Raw genomic sequence first — 20,555 nt, forward strand, 5'->3', positions numbered from 1 at the left:
AACGGAGATGCGGTCACGCAGGTCCCAAACTGTTTAGGGCTTTGTAGGTGAGCACCTTCACCTTGAATTGGGACCAGAAAATGAACGTCAGCCAATGGAGCTCCTTGAACATGACCTCTCTCTGTAAGGAGCACCGGTTAACATCCTGGCCGCCGCCCGTTGGACTAACTGAAATTTCCGAGCCGTTTTCAAGGGCAGCCCCACATAGAGCGCATTACAGTAGTCCAATCTAGAGGTGACCAAGGCGTGGACCACCCCGGCCAGATCAGCCTTTCCGAGGTATGGTCGCAGTTGGCGCACGAGTCTCAATTGTGCAAAAGCCCTTCCGGACACCGCCGACGCCTGAGCCTCAAGCGTAAGAGATGAATCCAAGAGGACTCCCAAACTGCGGACCTCTGACTTCAGGGGGAGTATAACCCCATCCAGCACAGGTTGCCACCCTATACCCCGATCCGGTTTACGATCGACCATGTTGGATAAATGAGGCTCTACAGTATTTCAATTATGTTTTCATATACCTCAGGGAATACGATGTGTTCTTATGATCTAACATTCTTTAGAATGTCATTACAGATAAGGCACAATAGATAGAGCCACATTAACTTCAGGAATACAATAATGTTAGATTAAAAAAAGAAATTGCATGATTTGCAAAGCATTAAACCAAACTTACCATTTGTTCTTCATTCAACATATTGAAATTATTTTCAGTAAAACAGACTCACTGCTTAAATTACTAATACACAAAGTTGTATAGGAAACATATAGGCAGGTTTTAATTTTACCTGGTGAAGTGCTCCTGCTGGTAAAATAATAGCATCACCAAGGAACTGGATAAGAGTACAGGTTTTAACTCCATATTCTTCAAACAGCCTTTGACGTAGTTTTTTGTTTACATACCAACTCTGATCACGAATTGGATCATGTTCTGGTAAAACATCTAAACCTTGTTCTTTTCCTACCTGTAATACAATGGTTATATAATGTTCTATGTTATAAATGTACATCTGCAAAATAAAAAGATAAGTCACTAGGAACTTCTCAGTTCTACCTCAAAACAATCCATTAATTATACAAGTAGTCTTGATAATCATAAATTAAAAATGGATAGGGCATATCTCTAATCACAAGCATGTAACAATAATAAAAATCTTGCTAGGCAGATATAACACACAGAAGATCTGCTCAGGGATTCATCTGTGAGTTAGTGGATTGCTCCTCCATATTGTTAAAAAAATAGCCCATGAGAAAATGAAATTGGTACGTTACTCACCTGTAATAATGTTTCTTTGAGTGGTACTGTGTGAATCCACACATGTGGAGTATCTGTGCCCGTGCAGGCTCCAACGGAAAACTTCCCAAGTTTGAAACCAAAGTTTTGGCGGTAACCCCGCCCAGTCCCCTGCGCGCACGCTCCTACGCCGCAAAGGCAACAAGAAAGGAGGAAGTTTGTCCCAAGGGGAGGCCGGGCAGGTTTGTGTACCACTTGAGTACCACTTGAAGAAACATGGTTACAGGTGAGAAACCTGTGATTTTTTTTCGTGGACTCTGTGAATGCACACATGTGGAGACTAGCAAACTGAGGACCAAAACATGATTTATTGTAGGAACAATAGCCTCAGAGGCTAAATAGGCACATAATAGGCCATAAGAAGGCCAGGAGGTGCAAAAGGTAACAAGATATACATGTAAAGAATGAAAAAATGGTCATGTTCTTTCAGGGCCTACTGTATAAAAACAATAGGCCCTGAAAGGCCCAGTTAGTCTGACAGGAAGGAAACACAGTCCCATAACGGTAGTAAGTAACACAAAGGCTATGGTTTCAGTCATTGGGCTGAGCTTAGGTGTGTTTCAACAATGGAACACGAAGTAGAAATGAACATTAGCAAGAAAATTCTGACAACATTTTCACTCCCACCACAGGGAGGAATCCGAAGGGGAAAAACAGTGACCAGTAAAAGCAACTGGGAACACAGAGAAGAGGAAGAAAGAAAAACATTCCTGACTCATAATTAGGAGGAAATGATGCGGTATATCAATGAAAATTGTTATATGCAATAAAATGTGTACAGTACAGAAACATAACACGTGTGAGTGTATCATCCTTGAAAGTATGGAAATACCAGAAAAGGAATTAAGGCGACAGGTGAAGAGAATACACCAAAGGCAGTGTCTCTCCTAGTTTTTGTGTCCAACCGATAAAGAGAGAGAAAAGTCAGAGGATTCAACCAGATGGCCGCCTTACAGATTGAGTCCAGCAGTATGCCCTTTAAGAAGGCCTTGGAGGCGGCCATCCTCCTAGCAGACCTAGCACGGACTGACGGAGGAAGTGGGTGGTGGGCAAGTTCATAACAGAGTTCTGTCACAGCGGTGATCCAGTTTGAGAGACACTGGGAGGAATTGAGGAGTCCCAACTTGTCAGGGGCATAGGCCACAAACAGTCTTGGACTCTTACGGGATAGACGGGTTCTGTCCCAGTAAAAGAGAAGGGCACGATGAACATCTTTCTGTCGGGGAGGACGGATTTTGGAAAAAAGCTGGGAGGACAATGTCTTCGTTGACATGAAAAGAGGAGACAACCTTTGGCAAGAAGGTGATGTCTGTCCGAAGAATTGCCCAGTCAGAGTGGAAGAGCAAGTAAGGCTCATCGACCCGAAGGGCGGCAAGCTCAGATGGTCGATAGGCCGACGTGATCGCAACAAGGAATGCAACCTTCCAGGAAAGGAGACAGAGATCGATCGTCACCAGCAGCTTGAAGGGTGGAGTGGCAAGACAAGACAAGGTCGAGGCTCCATCCCGGGGTGGGTGGATAGACCAGAGGGTGTAGGTGAGGAAGGTCTTCACCAGATGATTATGGAAAAGGGACTCACCGTCAAGTTGCTGGACTTGCCAGGAGATCGCAGCGAGGTAGAACTTTAGAGATGAAAGGCTAAGGTTTTTCTTGGCCAGAAAAAGGAAGAAGTTGAGAATCATCAGTACTGACGGTGGGAGAGTCAATTCGCCTTGAGTTCGAAGGAAATAATGAAGACGGGAGAGGTGGTAGGTATAGGCCTTAGTCGTAGCTGCTTTGGGAGCAGCCCTCAGGATGGACTGGATGGCCGGCTGAAGGGATGCTAGAAGGTTATCCTCCAGGCCATCAGGTGAAGAGAGAGGACATCTGTGTGGAGAAGGAGACCGTTCTCTCTTGTGAGATCCGGTCAACGGGGCAGCGTGTAACACTGGGCTTGGGAGATTAAGAAGGACCGGGTACCAAGTCTGTCGAGGCCATGCAGGTGCCACTAGAATGCAATTGGCCCGAAATGCCTGAAACCTCTTGACCATTCTGAGAATCAGAAGAAAGGAAGGCAACATGTAGAGGAAGTCTTCTGATCAGTCAAGAAGTAAGGCATCTCCCAGGCATCCTGACGCTGGATTCGGGGGAAGGCGGGCTCAGTACCGAGGAAGCTGTGTGTCTTCCTCGGCTCTGTACCGAGGAAGACGCAAAGAGGTCGACATCTGGACGACCCCAATGATCGAACAGGGCCTCAATTCGTTTAGAAGTAGGTGGTATCGAGGACGGAGTCTTCCAGGATGTCTGGATTACATCAAGAAGGCAGGAATGGAAGGAGTGGAGCAGGAGGAGCCACCGACTGGACTCTTTTAAATTTATTTATTTATTTTATTTATTTACTTTATTTATATACCGCTTTTCTCTGCCCTCAGGTGACTCAAAGCGGTGAACAACATCGATACAAAACATCACGAAACAAGTATAGGGCAATTAAAAACAATTGTAACATAAATCATTAAACATCAGTATAATAATCATTAGCGCCTCAACAGTAAAATCAGAATCCAATCTCATCATCCATTATTCCGTATTCCTATGTTCAATTACACTGTTTAATCAAATGCTTGTTCGAACAGCCAGGTCTTCACTTTCCTCCGAAACACCAGTAGGGAGAGGGCCGATCTGATATCTGCAGGCAGGGCATCCCACAGCTGAGGGGCCACCACTGAGAAGGCCCTGTCTCTTGTTCCCGCCAAGCGCGCCTGTGATGCAGGCGGGACAGAGAGCAGGGCCTCCCCAGATGATCTTAGGGTCAGTGACCGCCTTCAAAGTCTGCTTGATCTCGAAGCCCAGTGTTTCAGCCATTCAAACCATTTGGTCTGCAAAGACTCTAACATTGTCTGTCGGTGAAGGAGGATCGACCCCATAGGCATCATGAGTTGGTGAGCGGTCGAGGCTGAGGGAAAGGACCGACCAGGAATAAACAGATTCAGGAATGTCTTTGTTTTGGTCTTCATCCTCAGATTGGAAAGGAGAAGAGGAGGAAGCTACCAGTGGTGGAGGCGGTGGCGGCCTAGGAAAAGCTGGTGGGGGAGGCTGCCTCGATGTTGAAGCTTGAACTGTTTTTGCCAAACAAGCTGTCTGCCCGCCTTTTCCGGTGTCAAAGTAGCCAGGAAAAGTTCTTGTCTGGCCGAAGGTTGGATGGGTGGAGGTTGCTGAATCACCTGGACAACTGTCTCATCTGACCGGACTGGGGATTCCGGAAGCTCCAGGAGGCCACCATCAGAAGGATTTTGGGCAGGGGAGGCCTCAGTGGCTGCGCTGGAGGAAGAGGTGAAAATTGACCGGACGAGGTGGTCGAGGAGGCAGTAGTAGTCTTTTTTGACGATGAAGAGGAGGACGAATGGGGTAGGGCCCTCGGTGCTCGGCGAGATTCGTCATACGCCATCTTGAATGCAATCTGCATCTGCGTCGAAGATGGCGGCGTCACTACGGTAGACCTCGTGGATCAAGCAGAGGCCACCAAGCTTGAAGTCAACGAAGGTCGAGGCTGTACCGTCTCTGTTGTAAGGGTACATGGCCACTTCGACTGTCTCGTTCGTCTCAACAACTTTGAAGCAGTGAAGTTGTTGATCCAAGCTTCACCAGCGATTGAGCCGCCAACAAAGTCAACGGCTCCGATGGCAATGGACATGTCGATGTTAAAGGAGCAAGAGTTTGTTGGTAAATAAGGTACTTGAGGCGAGCAGCCCTATTCTTCCTAGCTTGAGCTGTCAACAATTGGCAGTGGTGGCAGGAAGAAATAACATGGGCTTCGCCCAGACAAAGAAGGAACTTTGATTGCTTGTCGGAGTCTAGGAACATTCCTGAACATTGAGAGCAATGCTTGAAGCATGTTGTAGACATTGCGAAGGAAGTTTCCGAAGCGAGCTTTACGGCGGAAAAACAGGAACTGTGGAGCGTGCACGCAGGGCGCCCTTTATGCCCTGCAGAGGGGACTGGGCAGGGTTACCACCAAAACTTTGGTTTTAAACTTAGGAATTTTTTTGTTAGAGCCTCCACAGGCGCAGATACTCCACATGTGTGCATTCACAGAGTCCACAAAGAAAAAGCTTATTTATATAAGGCAAGATTTCAAGATGTTTTGGATTTGCACATTAATTTGCATTATCACATTAATGTCACTATGTGAACATGACAGGTGGACTCACCACCAATTAAGGCTTCCAACCATTTGTATATTCAGCACACAATACAAATGTGTGATCATGTGCAGCAGGATTTAGATAATGTTCTAAACAAACAATACTTAACTACAGCATCACTATGCTTATTTTACAGCAAATTTTATAGAATTTGAGTTTAGAGATAATGCAAATCTTTACACATTAGTCCTGAAAAATAACATTTAATTTCTAATGAATACACCTCATATATAGTAAAATAAATTATTATTATTAACTTTTATGTCCCACCTTTCTCCCTGTGGGTTTTCAAGGCGGTGAACAATCCCACACTTAAGTTTAAAAAGTGCAACAGAAAAGTTAAAAACAATTAAATGCTAACAATGCATACAACTTTTACAAATCTAACCTTTTGTAGAAATTCTCTTATCTTGTCAGCATCCTTACTGGCATAAATATGCCACAGAGCACCAGGTAATTCACTTGAATCCTTCAGTCTTTTTCTTAAAAAATCATCCAAATCTTCTTCTTCAAACTTCTTTAATACCCCTGAGAATTCACAAATGAAATAACTTTCAACAGCTGGAAAACTCTTTTTTATGTAAAATTATAGCTCCATGAAGTCTTACTTGTCACCCATATTGTGGGTAATTGTGACCCTGGACTCTTGGAAGATATGCCAGTGGATGTTATTTTTTGGATGCTCTACCAAACTGGTGCAACTTTGCTAACAGAATTCCACTGGTTTTACAGCTGCAGAAATAGTAGCACTCTTGGTAGCTATGTTACCAATAGTAAAACTGATTCTGTAGGAGGCTAAATGAGCAGATGTTCAGCCAATGCACAACAACATCACCTTGCACTCTTGCACATTCTGGACCTAGATGTGCAGGAGTGGGTCATCTCCATTAATGGAATGACATCATTAGTTATTTGCTCAAGACATCATGCAAAAATATTGATCATGGAAAAGCAGAATAATTTCAACGAGAAAAAGAGTTGTTTAAAATGTCATAAAGAATTGATTTATGGGGCACTCAGATTGAAACTCTTACTGCTAACAGTTAAGAAAACAGTATTTCAACAACTCTGGGAAAAACTGGTGTAAAACCTGAGAAACATCAAACAGTGGTGTCACAAGGAAAATTGCAAGGTTATCTGTGGAAGCCCAAGGACTAGATGAAACTCCAAAGATATTGCCTTCCTGTTTACAGGAAATTGTGTGTATATACTGAATGACATTCTTTAGTTAGTCCCAACTAGATTAGATTTGTTCAGTCAATTACAGATTTATTTATTTATTTGTCGTGTCAGGAGTGACCTGAGAAACTGCAAGTCGCCTCTGGTGTGAGAGAATTGGCCGCCTGCAAGAACGTTGCCCAGGGGATGCCCGGATGATTTGATGTTTTATCATCCTTGTGGGAGGCTTCTCTCATGTCCCCACATGAGGAGCTGGAGCTGATAGAGGGAGCTCATCCGCCTCTCCCTGTCGGTCTTCAATCCTGCCGGCACAGGGGTTTTACCCACTACGCCACCGGGGTCTCCTTACAGAATTGTGAGTTTATGTAGGTAAATCTATGGCTTCACTAAGTCTACTTTAATCAGGACTAATAGGAGGTTTTGGGCCATGGTTTCTTGAGTAGGTCAGTTCATTTTTTTCAATTTATCAAAGCTTTTGAAAGAACCTTTACCTGATTTAGAAGGGACCCCACTTCCTTTTGCTATGCCAACATTGACAAGGATGTTCACCACATCAGATACTTCGATATGAAGATTTGTAGTTCCTATATCATGGTCTTTAGCAGCCATTACACCTTTTTCAAAGACAACATACAGCTACAATGAAGGGCATTTTGTTGTTTCTTAAATTTTCATACATGTAAAATCTAAAATGTTTTCTTTTGAAATGTATTTTCTAAATAAACCTAGTTTATACGTAAAACAATCTTAAAGACCCAAGCAAAGACAAAAATTACCCACATCTCTGACATGGTAAGATGAAAATTATCAAAGACAACTCTCTCCCATTGGTATTTCATAAACAAAATGAGCACAATTGTTAAATGTCAATGTTTTGTAACTTGAAGAATGTGGCTTTCTAAATTAATTTCTGATTTATAAACTACCAAGATGCACAACAAATTTTCCACGGAATATATGAAGATAAAAATGTAATGCACTGAACGTTTATCCATTGAATGCAGAGTATTTGGGCTTACCTGGGAATAAGGCCCATTGGATTCAATACACATGTATAGGACTGGATAAACTATGCAAGCAGCAGAATATATACCCTGCATACTGCATGCTGATAGCTTCTTGCCTATCTATACTATTTTATCGCAAATATTAGTATGACTTAACTGATCTCGGGATATGAAAAGCACTTTCTTCCTCTTCATCTTATAGAAAAGCTATTTCACTTTTGTTCTCCTTTCCATGAAATTTCTTCATGCCATTATGACCACAAACTGTCCTGCTTTTTTGAATTGTTCAATTGCTATTCCTAGAGAGTTCCTCTATCTTTTTAAATTCTTCTTATGCTACTTGTCACTTTTGCGTTTTTGGCAGTAACATTTTCAATCATGCAAAAAGGCTATTTTATCCTGAGGACAAAATCCTTTCAGCTGACACATTGTTGGTGATTTTCTTACCGTATGCACTGCATAATCTGGGTCCTAGATCTGGACGCACAAAAAAACCTGGCATACATGAAGCCAAATTGAGCTTTCCTTCGGGATTACAATATTCGGGTAGTGGCAAACTTTTTAATAAATCTTCATATCTGTCAAAACACAAGTGAAAGTAATAAGTGCATAATATTTGGAAGCAAAGTAAAAACCACAAGTAAACCAATGAAGTTTATGCGTAAAAAGAAATACCTTGCTGGCATCATGGTTTTGAAGTCTTCACCTGAAGGTAAGTCTTTCAATTTAAGTACAACAGTTTCTCCATATTTTATTTTTTGCCGCTCTGCAAACACACAGATCAGTGAATGTGCTATGCAAAAAACATTATCAGACAGAGAAAAAATATTTTTAATATTGGGCTCTGTTCTGCTGCTTGCCAAAGACTTTAGAAGGTGCTTTGCACAAATTCTTCCTCCTGCAGCTCTCTACAGATTCTTCCATGCTGTTTCAAAGGATCCTTCTGTTAGGCAAGTGGGCTTATTAACAAAAGACCCTCCTCATAAAAGTATAGCAGGGTAACTTAGCAGCAGCAGCAGCGTGACCCAGCACCAGTAGCCCACAGTGATAAAAAGAACAAAAACACATAGACCAATGCTATCTCTTCCTTAGGAGGCTTTTCTTTGTAGTAAAGTAATAAGGTTGCAATATTTACAAGAACAAGGTTTCCATAATGGGAACTAGCAAATAGATTTAGGTCCATGTGACATAGGCCCCTTCTACACTGCTGTATAAAATCCAGATTATCTGCTTTGAAGTGGATTGTATGGCACTGTGAACTCATATTATCCACATCATCTACTTTGAATTGGATTATATGGGTCAAAGCAGATAATCTGGATTGTATATGGCAGTGTAGAAGGTTTCATAGGGAAAGCCAAACTATTACACAGTAATGGGTAAAGTCAAATCTAAATTCTAACTGGCGTAGGCTCGCTGACAAGAATAGTATAAGTCATCTACAACCAACAAAAATCTTAAGTTTGGTGGGAATTCTTGCAGTTATTGTGCAGAATGATGCTCATGTGCATCAATGGAGATTATCAGTGGCTGTGATCTTTCTCAATCCTTCATCAAGGCAAAAACATATAATAAGGCCGGATTTGAGATTTAAAAAACGTTAAAATGACTGAACTGCCAAACTGCTGTGGATGTTATTTAGAAAAGGCTGCACACTATTTAACTGAACTCTTGTGCTGTTTAGAATTGTCCTTCTGCCAGTTTTACTCGCTTTTTTGAACTGATTCAGAAACTTGCTAACACATAAATTTGCTAGCACAGCTGCTCTGTAGGAAGCTCTGCTGCCAGAAGACTTGACAAAGGGTCAGAGAGAGGGGTGTGAGGGAGGATCTGGGTTAAGCCTGATTCACTCCTCCTCCAGTCAAGGAACACAGCTACAATGCCAACAGAAAGCTAAGGAAGAGCAAGGATAATCTGGAATTACTGCCAATAACACTTGGCTGGGAGATATTTAATTCAGCATATCTTATCTGCTATGGACTGCATTGTTACTTTCACACATACACTTTGTTTAGCATTGCAGCAATTCTATACAAAATGCAACATACTTGAAATGTCTTCAAAGCCATCCCAAAATTCCTTGACACTGCCGCTTGAAGTAATGCTGTCTTTGCAGTTCAAGAGATCAGCCTTGAGATCACCAAAATCCGAACTAATAATATCCGTCTTCCACAAGGTGGCATTCAGTTTCTTGTGCAGCCCAGACACCAATGCAGGCTTAGAAAACAAAGCAAAGAGAAACAAAACACAAACACATTTTAAAACGCTGAATGGAGCCATCTGTCTGTGCCGAAGTTTGGAAGGCAATTGATCTTATATTACTAGGAGTTCTGAGATCATTGTTTTGATATATTTGAAACCCTAACTCTCACAGCTTAAATTTAACACAAAGCCTTGTCACAGCCATAACAGAACACCTGAAAAAATGAAAGAGCTCTCACATATAGTTTGTATAAAATTTTGTGTGCTGCATATATCATCATCATCATCACATTATTTCTTAATTAGTCACTCTCCACCAAAGTGCTCCAGAAAGATATATAGCTTATACAGTTAACAAACTTCTTTTGACACAAATTTCTATGTAAATATTAGCTGCCTGGCAATAATATGATCTCTAGGTACTTTTGATTCCTTCTGTAGAAAAACTTGGTAGCTGGCCAGAAGTCACATCTCAGTCATGAGACTGACCCATGCTCGCATTCTGTGTATCTTTTAAAGAAAATACTTTCCAGAAACTAGACACAGATATATAAACTTAGACTCAAAAGCACATTCTAGAAAGAGAATTAAGCTAGAGACTTCTAAAGTCTCCAAGAAAAGAATGAAGCCAGTATTCAGCATAGGTAACTGCACCTGTATTCTTGGGGAGCAATCTGTGTATTTTTCAGGGACTCCTATGCAAGGGAAAACTCACAACACTAAAAAGGGCAGGACCATATTTTATTACCTTTATCACACACACCGCAAAACTAAATGCAGATGAGATAATCTGCATCTAGTTTTGCGGTTTATATATGATAAAAGGTAATGTGTGTTATATTTCAATTCTTAACATATGTTTAAAGTTTTAATGATGAAATACAGTCTGTTTTTTGTTTATTTACAGGGCAAAACTGGAACAATATTGCCACATCCCGCCTCAGGGAGAGGTGGGGAATAAATTCATGATGATGAAGCAAGTGATTGGCTGTTGCTGTCAGCCAAGTTCCATTCATGACTGAATTCCCTTGTTTCTATCTGGCTAATATGCTCCTCTTGCTAAGTTATAGCTAAAATACTGAAAAAAAGAAACATATTCTTGATAAGGAAGCGCCTTGGTGGTAGAGCAACGTGAGCAAATGAGCAGTATTGTAGGCAGTGCATAATCCCTCGAATTCCACTACTCGAGGACTGAATCAAGATCCTTAAGGACATTCAGGAACTCGAGTGCTTTTCTGACACCGCACAGCACACTGTTCTAGATACGTAATCCACATCACACGAACCCAAACGTGATAGGGAACCTTATGGGGAGATCACTTCAATTGTAGACAACCCTCAGGCTTGGAAGAATGTCACCCTTAGAAAGAGACACAGGACCATCCAGCCTCCTTCCACTCAGCTGGAGTTACACAACAGATTCCAAATTCTTACTCCACTAACACCTGATCAGGAAATACATCATCTTAGGGATGACCACAATTACTTAGATATCACTCAGTGGACCATTCTTGATCAATGTGTGCAGGATACCCCGAGTGGGACGATGCTTCACTACATTCACACTTACACAATCACACAGATGCTCCCTCCCTAATCATAGACAAGGCACAAAAAGAGCACACTCAGGAGAATGACGGGCTCCTGAATGTATCTCAATGAATTGGCTTTGACAAATGCATCGGGGATGGCAAGGAGGAGGACAACACTTTATACCTACACAATCCACTTCAACAGGGACACTTTTTAGGGGATCTACACACTGCCTTGCACAAAGGGGCCCCTGTGAATCCTCAAAGAAAACAGATGTTAGTAGTAGGTGATTCCCTCCTCAGAGGAATGGAAGCCGTCATTTCCAGACCAGACAATGTTATGGTCCAAAAGGTAGAAGAGGCAACAAGGGGATCAGCTACTCTCGATCTCATCCTAACAAATGCAGAGGACCTGATTGATGCAGTTAAAGTGGTAGGATACTTAGGGGCAAGTGACCATGTGCTCCTGCAGTTTGAAGTACAAAGGAAGGTCTAAACCAAGACAAGTCAAACCCACATTTTGGGCTTTAAGAGAGCTGACTTCTGCAAAATGAAGGAAATACTGAACAACAATCCATGGACACAGATACTAAAAGACAAAGGAGTTACGGATGGATGGGCCTTTTTCAAGAATGAAATACTCAAGGTACAATTGCAAACAGTGCCAACAAAGAGGAAAATAAATTAAACGAATGCAAAGATGCCAGAATGGATGTCCAAAGAACTTCTAACCGGGCTAAGACTCAAAAGTGGAAAAATTGAGAAATCACTGAAGTATTCAAACAAATTCCTGCAGGGAGAAGGTTCGCAAGGCTAAAGCACAAAATGAGCTCAGGCTTGCCAGGGACATTAAAAACAATAAAAAAGGGCGTCTTTGCTTACATCGGTAGAAAGAGGAAGAAAAAGGAGGCTATAGGGCCTCTACGAGGAGAAGATGGGGAAATGTTGACATGGGATAGAGAAAAGGCAGAACTGCTTAATACCTTCTTTGCCTCACTCTTCCCATGATAAGAAAGCCATCCTAAACCTCAGCAATATGGAATGGATGAAATAATAGGGGAAAACTAAACCCAAATAGAAAACAAGTCGTCCAGGAATACCTGGCCACTCTAAACAAATTCAAGTCCCCAGGGCCAGATCAACTACACCCAAGAGTATTGAAGGAACTAGTGGAAGTCATTTCAGAGCCTATGGCAATCATCTTTGAGAGTTCTTGGAGAATGGGAAAAGTCTCATCAGATTGGAGGAGGGCCAATGTGGTCCCAATCTTCAAGAAGGGAAAAAAAGACGACCCAAACAATTACCGTCCGGTCAGCCTCACGTCGATACCAAGATTCTGGAAAAGATTCTTAAGGAAGTGGTCTGCAAACACTTAGAAACAAATGCAGTCATCGCTAATAGTCAACACAAATTTATCAAAAACAAGTCATGCCAGACTAATCTGATCTCTTTTTTCGATAGATACAAGATGGGTTGATGCAGGGAATGCTACAGATGTAGCGAACCTGAATCTCAGTAAGGTCTTCGACAAAGTTCCCCATGACCTTCTGGCAAACAAACTAGTTCAATGTGGGCTAGGCAAAACTACAGTGAGGAGGATCTGTAATTGGTCAAACGAACGAATCCAGAGGGTGCTCACCAATGCTTCCTCTTCATCCTGGAAAGAAGTGACAAGCGGAGTGCCGCAGGGTTCTGTCCTGGGCCCAGTCCTGTTCAACATCTTTATTAATGACTTAGATGAAGGGTTAGAAGGCAGGATCATCAAGTTTGCAGACGACACCAAATTGGGAAGGATAGACAATACTCCAGAAGACAGGAGCAGAATTCAAAACGATCTTGACAGATTAGAGAGATGGGCCAAAACTAACAAAATGAAGTTCAGTTTAGACAAATGCAAGATACTCCACTTAGGCAGAAAAAAAGTGAAATGCAAAGATACAGAATGGGGGACTCCTGGCTCGACAACAACACATGCAAAAAAGAACTTGGAATCCTTGTGATGACAAGTTAAACATGAGCCAACAATGCGATGCTGCAGCTAAAAAAGCCAATGTGATTTTATCCTCCCTCAATAGGAGCATAGTGTCTATATCCAGGGAAATTATGCTACTCCTTTATTCTGCTTTGATCATACCACACCCAGAATACTGTATCCAATTCTGGGCACCACAGTTGAAGAGAGATATTGACAAGCTGGAAGGTGTCCAGAGGAGGGTGACTAAAATGATCAAGGGTCTGGAGAACAAGCCCTATGAGGAGTGGCCTAAAGACCTGGGCATGTTTAGCCAGCAGAAGAGAAGACTGAGAAGAGATGTGATAGCCATGTATAATTATGTGAGGGGAAGTCAAAGGGAGGAGGAAGCAAGCTTGTGTTCTGCTGCCCTGGAGACTAGGACGCAATGGAACAATGGCTTCAAACTACAAGAAAGGAGACTCCACCTAAACATTAGGAAGAACTTTCTGACTGTGAGAGCTGTTCAGCAGTGGAACTCTCTGCCCCGAAGTGTGGTGGAGGCTCCTTCTATGGAGGCTTTTAAACAGAGACTGGATGGCCATCTGTTGGGGGCTCTTTGAATGTGATTGTCCTGCTCTTAGCAGGGGGTTGGACTGGATGGCCCACGAGGTCTCTTCCAACGCTATGATTCTATGCGTCTATGATCTTTTCTTTCACATAGTCTGAAATAGCTTCAGGACATCATGAGACAGTATTCTTCAAGCCACAAATGAGGAAACAAGTGGCAACTGGAGAGGCACACTGAATGGTAATGCTCAGGCTGCTGCACTTTCACTGGAACCCCCATGAACTCTATTTAAATCCTTATTTTATTTTAAACAGCTGGTTGGAAATTAAGGCAGAGATATGCTGTTCTACCACTCCTTTTTTATAATTCCAAATACATACCTTTCCTTGTTTCCAACAATCTTTGAAAAGTTTCCAGTTGTTACAGTTTTTATGATCACTCAGCCATAAAACATGCTTATCACAGATCCAAGCATGTGGAACATTACTAAACAATGTGCTGGAATCATCCGAGATAGCTTTTTTTTCATCCTTTGTTTCATCCTTTACTTCAGATTTTACAGTTATCTTTGGCGTTCGATTTGGTGGGATCTTGTTTTCCACAACTGAAGCAATGATGTCATCAAGGATGTTTGGCATAGTCCTTCCACCTTTGCTACTCTGTTGGAAATACAAAATGAGATCTTCAACATTTAGTATTTCAATCTCCACAGGCATTGTACTAATAATAACTCCAATACACAGTGTAATGCAGTATACAGTGTTTGTCACTGTTCAAATATTTGTTGCCGATCCTATGAACTGGAATACTCTTTAAATTTACACATGTAATAACAGGAAACGAAATCTGAATTATTAATTTTTTTCAATGATTTATGCATACACATTACTTCTTCAATTTTTATTAGTCAATCTGAATTATAAATTAGTTAATAACAATTAATACATCTTAAAGAATTTGGAACAGTCCTCTGCTTTACATAAATTAGCTGAAATCATGAGATTTCTTGAGGAGCAATTCTCTTAAGCAACATGACCAACTTTTAAAAAAACATGGATTAAATTTTCAAAAAGGGTTTATAATATGGCATAAATAATCCACTGGGCAAATTCAGGCCCACCTAAATAGCCCACTCAATCTTCCTCTATAAACAAGTGGAGAACTGAATTCTTTTCAAATCAAGTCGGTGTTCTCTGAACTATGCGGAACAGGCCCTTCCCATTCTACTATATCCAGAAACACACTCACTGCAGTTCCTGTTGAATACACTGGAGCAAAAGCAATGCCAGCATCTGTAGAGCCAAGACGCAGTTTGCCAGCAGTAGTAGTTAGCAAGTCTCGTAAAGTTGAGCCCTGCTCATTGTTTTGAGACAAAGAGGTTGACATCTTGTAGTTAAGAGATTCTGAATTGTCTTGGTCCTGCTCTTCTTTTGTATGTTTTGCAAGAGGACAATCTTTGTTTTCTACAACGAAGAAAGATTGACCATACATAACTATTCAACACAACACAAATATGAATACTACTAGTCTGCATTTCATACTGGTTGTAATAGAGCTGAAGTGCTATTGCTTTACTAATATTATTATTATTATTATTATTAATAATAATAATAATAATAAAAACTTTATTTATGTTCCGCTCTAACTCCCCAAAGGGACTCAGAGCAGATTCCAAACATAAAAGGCAAACATTCAATGCCCGAATACAATACATCCATGCTAACAAAATGTATACAACCCAACATATAAATGCGAATTATAAGTTAACCAACTAAAATGAAATAAAAAGCACAGTCTGTTATAACAGACAGAGACAAAACAAAACAAAACAAAGTGAATTTGATCCTTCATAAACCAGTCAACTATATAAAAGGTATTTTCAATATTATTCTCTAAATAATGTGATCTGACTGAGGATATTTGGTCTAAATTAGGGTGGGCAAAATGTAGATCATGGGCCTCAAAGTTGGATCCCCTTTTTTAAAAATTGTTTTATTGGTTTTTCCCACTCCCACCCTCCCCTCCTTGTACATGCCATTTATACATCAAACTACAGAAGTTACATTTGAAATATCAGTCTCAGTCTTAATTTTTCTACTCCACATCTTAACACATTCTCTAAATAATTCCTAACTGGTTCCCACATCCTCTTAGTTATTGTAACCTTTTCAATTTTATCTATATTATTCCATTTGAAATTTGTTATTTCCACATTTAACATATTAACTATATAGTTATACCAATTAATCAGCGTCCATTTTGTTTTCTCTTTCCAACCCCTCACTAAAACAATTTGTGCGCACGCAATTAATTTGTCAACCAATTTTTCCTTTTGTATATTCTTCACTCCTGCTATCTGTGCATGTAGTATATTTCTATTAATTATTACTATTTGTAAATTTAACATTTTATTGATTTCCCCTTTAACCCTTTTCCAGTATTCTTGCACTTGATCACATTCCCATATCATATGATTAAACACATATGATTGTTCACAGCCATGTCAACACCTATCCTTGATCCCTGGTGCAAAGCGTGAAAGTTGTGCAGGAGTTCTGTACCGTTTTTGTAACATTTTCCTTCTTGCTTCCCTTAATACATTATACTTTTCTTTTGCTATATTACTTATTTCCCTTTGGATGTCTTCCCTCTCAATTTCCATGTCCAATCTCCATGTTTGGAAAATTTCCTCTATTACTTCTTCTTTTGCTGTTATAATTTGGTTGTACAGATCTCCTGCCACTTTCTTCTCCCCTCTCAAACATTTCCTAATCACTGAGGCGATAGGGCCTCTTCGAGGAGAAGATGGGGCAATACTGACAGGGGGTAGGGAAAAGGCAGAACTACTTAATGCCTTCTTTGCCTCGGTCTTCTCACAAAAAGAAAGTCATCTTCAACCTCAGCAAGATGGAGTGGATGAGGGATTAGAGGACATCCAAGCCCACATAGGGAAACAAGTCATCCAGGAATATCTGGCTGCTCTAAATGAGTTCAAGTCCCCAGGGCCAGATCAACTACACCCAAGAGTACTGAAGGAACTAGCGGAAGTCATTTCAGAACCATTGGCAATCATCTTTGAGAGTTCTTGGAGAACGGGAGAAGTTCCAGTAGATTGGAGGGCCAATGTGGACCCAATCTTCAAGAAGGGAAAAAAGGATGACCCAAACAATTACCGTCCGGTCAGCCTCACATCGATACCAGGCAAGATTCTGGAAATGATGTTAAGGGAGTGGTCTGGAAACACTTAGAAACAAACGTGGTCATCGCTAATAGTCAACATGGATTTATCAAAAGCAAGTCATGCCAGACTAATCTGATCTCTTTTTTCGATAGAGTTACAAGCTGGATAGATGCAGGGAATGCCGTGGATTCCCTGCATCTATCCAGCTTGTAACTCTATCGAAAAAAGAGATCAGATTAGTCTGGCATGACTTGTTTTTGATAAATCCATGTACGCTACGTACCTGGATTTCAGTAAGGCCTTCGACATGGTCCCCCACGACCTTCTGGCAAACAAACTAGTCCAATGTGGGCTAGGCAAAACTACGGTAAGGTGGATCTGTAATAGGTTAAATGGGTGCTCACTAATGCTTCCTCTTCATCTTGGAAAGAAGTGACGAGGGGAGTGCCGCAGGGTTCCATCCTGGGCCCAGTCCTGTTCAACATCTTTATTAATGATTTAGATGAAGGGCTAGAAGGCATGATCATCAAGTTTGCAGACGACACCAAATTGGGAGGGATAGCCAATACTCCAGAGGACAGGAGCAGGATTCAAAACGATCTTGACAGATTAGAGAGATGGGCCAAAACTAACAAAATGAAGTTTAACAGGGACAAATGCAAGATACTCCACTTAGGGAAAAAAAACGAAATGTAAAGATACAAAATGGGGGATGCCTCACTCGAGAGCAGTATGTGTGAAAAAGATCCTGGAGTCCTCATGGACAACAAGTTAAACATGAGCCAACAATGTGATGTGGCAGCAAAAAAAGCCAATGGGATTTTGGCCTGCATCAATAAATAGGAGCCTAGTGTCTAGATCTAGGGAAGTAATGCTACCCCTCTATTCCGCTTTGGTTAGACCACACCTGGAATATTGTGTCCAATTCTGGGCACCACAATTCAAGAGAGATATTGACAAGCTGGAATGTGTCCAAAGGAGGGCAACTAAAATGATCAGAGGTCTGGAGAACAAGCCCTATGAGGAACGGCTTAAGGAGCTGGGCATTTTTAGCCTGAAGAAGAGAAGGCTGAAAGGAGATGTGATAGCCATGTATAAATATGTCAGAGGAAGCCACAGGGAGGAGGGAGCAAGCTTGTTTTCTGCTTCCTTGGAGACTAGGACGCAGAACAATGGCTTCAAACTACAAGAGAGGAGATTCCATCTGAACACGAGGAAGAACTTCCTGACTGTGAGAGCCGTTCAGCAGTGGAACTCTCTGCCCCGGAGTGTGGTGGAGACTCCTTCTTTGGAAGCTTTTAAACAGAGGCTGGATGGCCATCTGTCAGGGGTGATTTGAATGCAATGGACTATCCTGTTCTCTAATTTTTCCCATCTAAAAATTTCCTGTCTTATAGCCCAGCTTTGAATCCAATTCCCTGACCCTATCCAATTCTAAATTTCTTTTTGTTCTATGGGGTTTCCATCCTCTCTATATAGATCCTCTACTAACCTTTTCCCTCTACTTTCAATCAATCTCAATGTTCTGCCTATAATTTCATCATTATTATAATTCATTTGCCATGTAGTTGCCATCTTATTCTCATTGCCTGGATTTAACTTCTTATTTCTTTTTCCCCCACACTTTTATTGTTCCTTTAAAGGGTTCCTTAAGTTCTGTTTCCTCTCTCCTCTTCCATTCCCTAAATATTATTTCCTTTCCCTTAATATTATTTATTAACTTCTCCATATTTACCTTCTTTTTTTCGTATACTGTATTTCCAACAATCTTTGGATTTGATATGCATCATGAGAAACTTCCACGCTTGGGATCCCCCAGCCTCCCTCTTCCTCTTTTGCATTTAACCATTTGTCCCTTATTATGGGTCTTTTCCTGCCAACTGCCCATATTCTTATTCTGTGCTGGTCAATGACCGAAATAAGTATTTTGATTTGATTTGATTATTCTTCTGTCCCATGTCTTTAACGTCTTCCTCTCTACTGTGTTTGGTAAGGTTTGGAATAAGTATAATAGTTTCGGTATTATGAACATTTTCAATGCCCTTATTCTGTCCACTCTTGTTAATGTTTTCCCTTCCCAGTTCTTAAGTTGTTTCTCTATTACTTTCCACTTTTGTTTGTAATTCCCCTTAACTATACTCTTTGGATTTTTGTATATCCATACTCCTAAATATTTTAGCTTCTTTGATCCTAATTTTAATCCTGATATTTTCCTAATCTCCAATTGTTCTTTTGGTGGGGTGTTAAGACATAGTATCTCTGATTTTTTGATGTTAACGAATAATCCAGATATATTCTTAAACTCTTCCATTTTTTATCATATCTTTTATCATGGTTAATGGTTGATTTGTAATAATAATTGCATCATCGGCAAAGAGATTCAGCTTTATTTTTTCCTTTTTTCCTCCCTCCTTTTCTATTTTATATCCTGTCCACTTGGTGCTTGGTAATACTTTTGGCTAGTATTTCTATCTCTATTACAAATAAGGTGGGGGATAATGGACACCCTTGTTTTGTACCATTTAAAATGGGTATCTTTCCTGTCCTTCTGTCATTAACCCTTACTCTTGCCTTGCAGTTACTATACAGTTGCTGCAATGTTTTCCAGTTTCCTCCCCATATTCAACTGTTGACATACACTTAATAGAAATGTATGATTGACCTTATCAAAGGCTTTGTAAACGTCCAATTTATGAATTCCAATTTTTTCCTTATTCAAATTTGCATGATTCATTGCGATTACCACATTTTTTTATTGGATCCCCAATTTTTCTTCCCTTCACAAATCCATATTGATCTTCTTTAATTATTTTTGGCATTATTGTTTCCAATCTTTTTGCTAAAATTTTTGTAAATATTTTGTAATCCTGATTACATAGACTAACAGGCCTGTATGACCCTGGTTGTGTTAAATCTCTTCCCTTTTTTGGTATAGTAATAATTTCTGATACCTTCCAGGTTTGTGGGACTTTTTGCTTAGTGTATATTTTATTAAACAACTCTGTTAAATGTGGTGCCAATTCTTCAATATATGCTTTATAATATTCAGCTGGGAATCCATCTGGCCCTGGTGACTTAGCTCCCTTTAACCCTTTAATTACCCTTAATATTTCCTCTTGTGTTATTGGTTGACTTAATAACTCTCTGTCTTCCTCTACAATTTTTTCTCTAATGTTTATGTTCCCTTGCACTACCCTCTCCTCCTTATATAAATCTTTATAATATTTTGCCATTATATCCCTAATTTTACTTTGCTCCTCTTGTTCTCTCCCTTTTTCATCTTTAAATTTCTTTACCCACGTTTTTTCCTTTTCCTTTTTCAAATAGTAAGTCATCTTCTTCATTGATTTTATATTCCAACTTTGGGAATAACTTTTAACATATAGATACTTATTTATTATATTCATTTCCTCAAAAGCTTCTAATTGTTTTCTCTTCTCCTTTAATTCTATCCAGA

At 40.5% G+C, this 20,555-nt stretch overlaps 1 protein-coding gene across 2 annotated transcripts in view; it reads right to left on the reverse strand.

The window, feature by feature from the left end:
• JMJD1C (jumonji domain containing 1C) overlaps nucleotides 1-20,555 on the reverse strand; it is a 214,613-nt gene that overhangs the window by 12,512 nt on the left and 181,546 nt on the right. For both annotated transcript variants that reach the window (XM_060768929.2, XM_060768928.2), the window contains exons 17-24: nucleotides 15,166-15,380; nucleotides 14,298-14,576; nucleotides 9,710-9,878; nucleotides 8,337-8,427; nucleotides 8,109-8,239; nucleotides 7,146-7,268; nucleotides 5,864-6,003; nucleotides 786-962 (exon numbers count right to left, since the gene is read on the reverse strand). In XM_060768929.2, the coding sequence (XP_060624912.2) occupies nucleotides 786-962; nucleotides 5,864-6,003; nucleotides 7,146-7,268; nucleotides 8,109-8,239; nucleotides 8,337-8,427; nucleotides 9,710-9,878; nucleotides 14,298-14,576; nucleotides 15,166-15,380 (1,325 nt within the window). The remainder of the gene's footprint in view (nucleotides 1-785; nucleotides 963-5,863; nucleotides 6,004-7,145; nucleotides 7,269-8,108; nucleotides 8,240-8,336; nucleotides 8,428-9,709; nucleotides 9,879-14,297; nucleotides 14,577-15,165; nucleotides 15,381-20,555) is intronic.

This window comes from Anolis sagrei, chromosome 3 (genome assembly GCF_037176765.1).
Source record: "Anolis sagrei isolate rAnoSag1 chromosome 3, rAnoSag1.mat, whole genome shotgun sequence".
Classification (NCBI taxonomy): Eukaryota; Metazoa; Chordata; class Lepidosauria; order Squamata; family Dactyloidae; genus Anolis; species Anolis sagrei.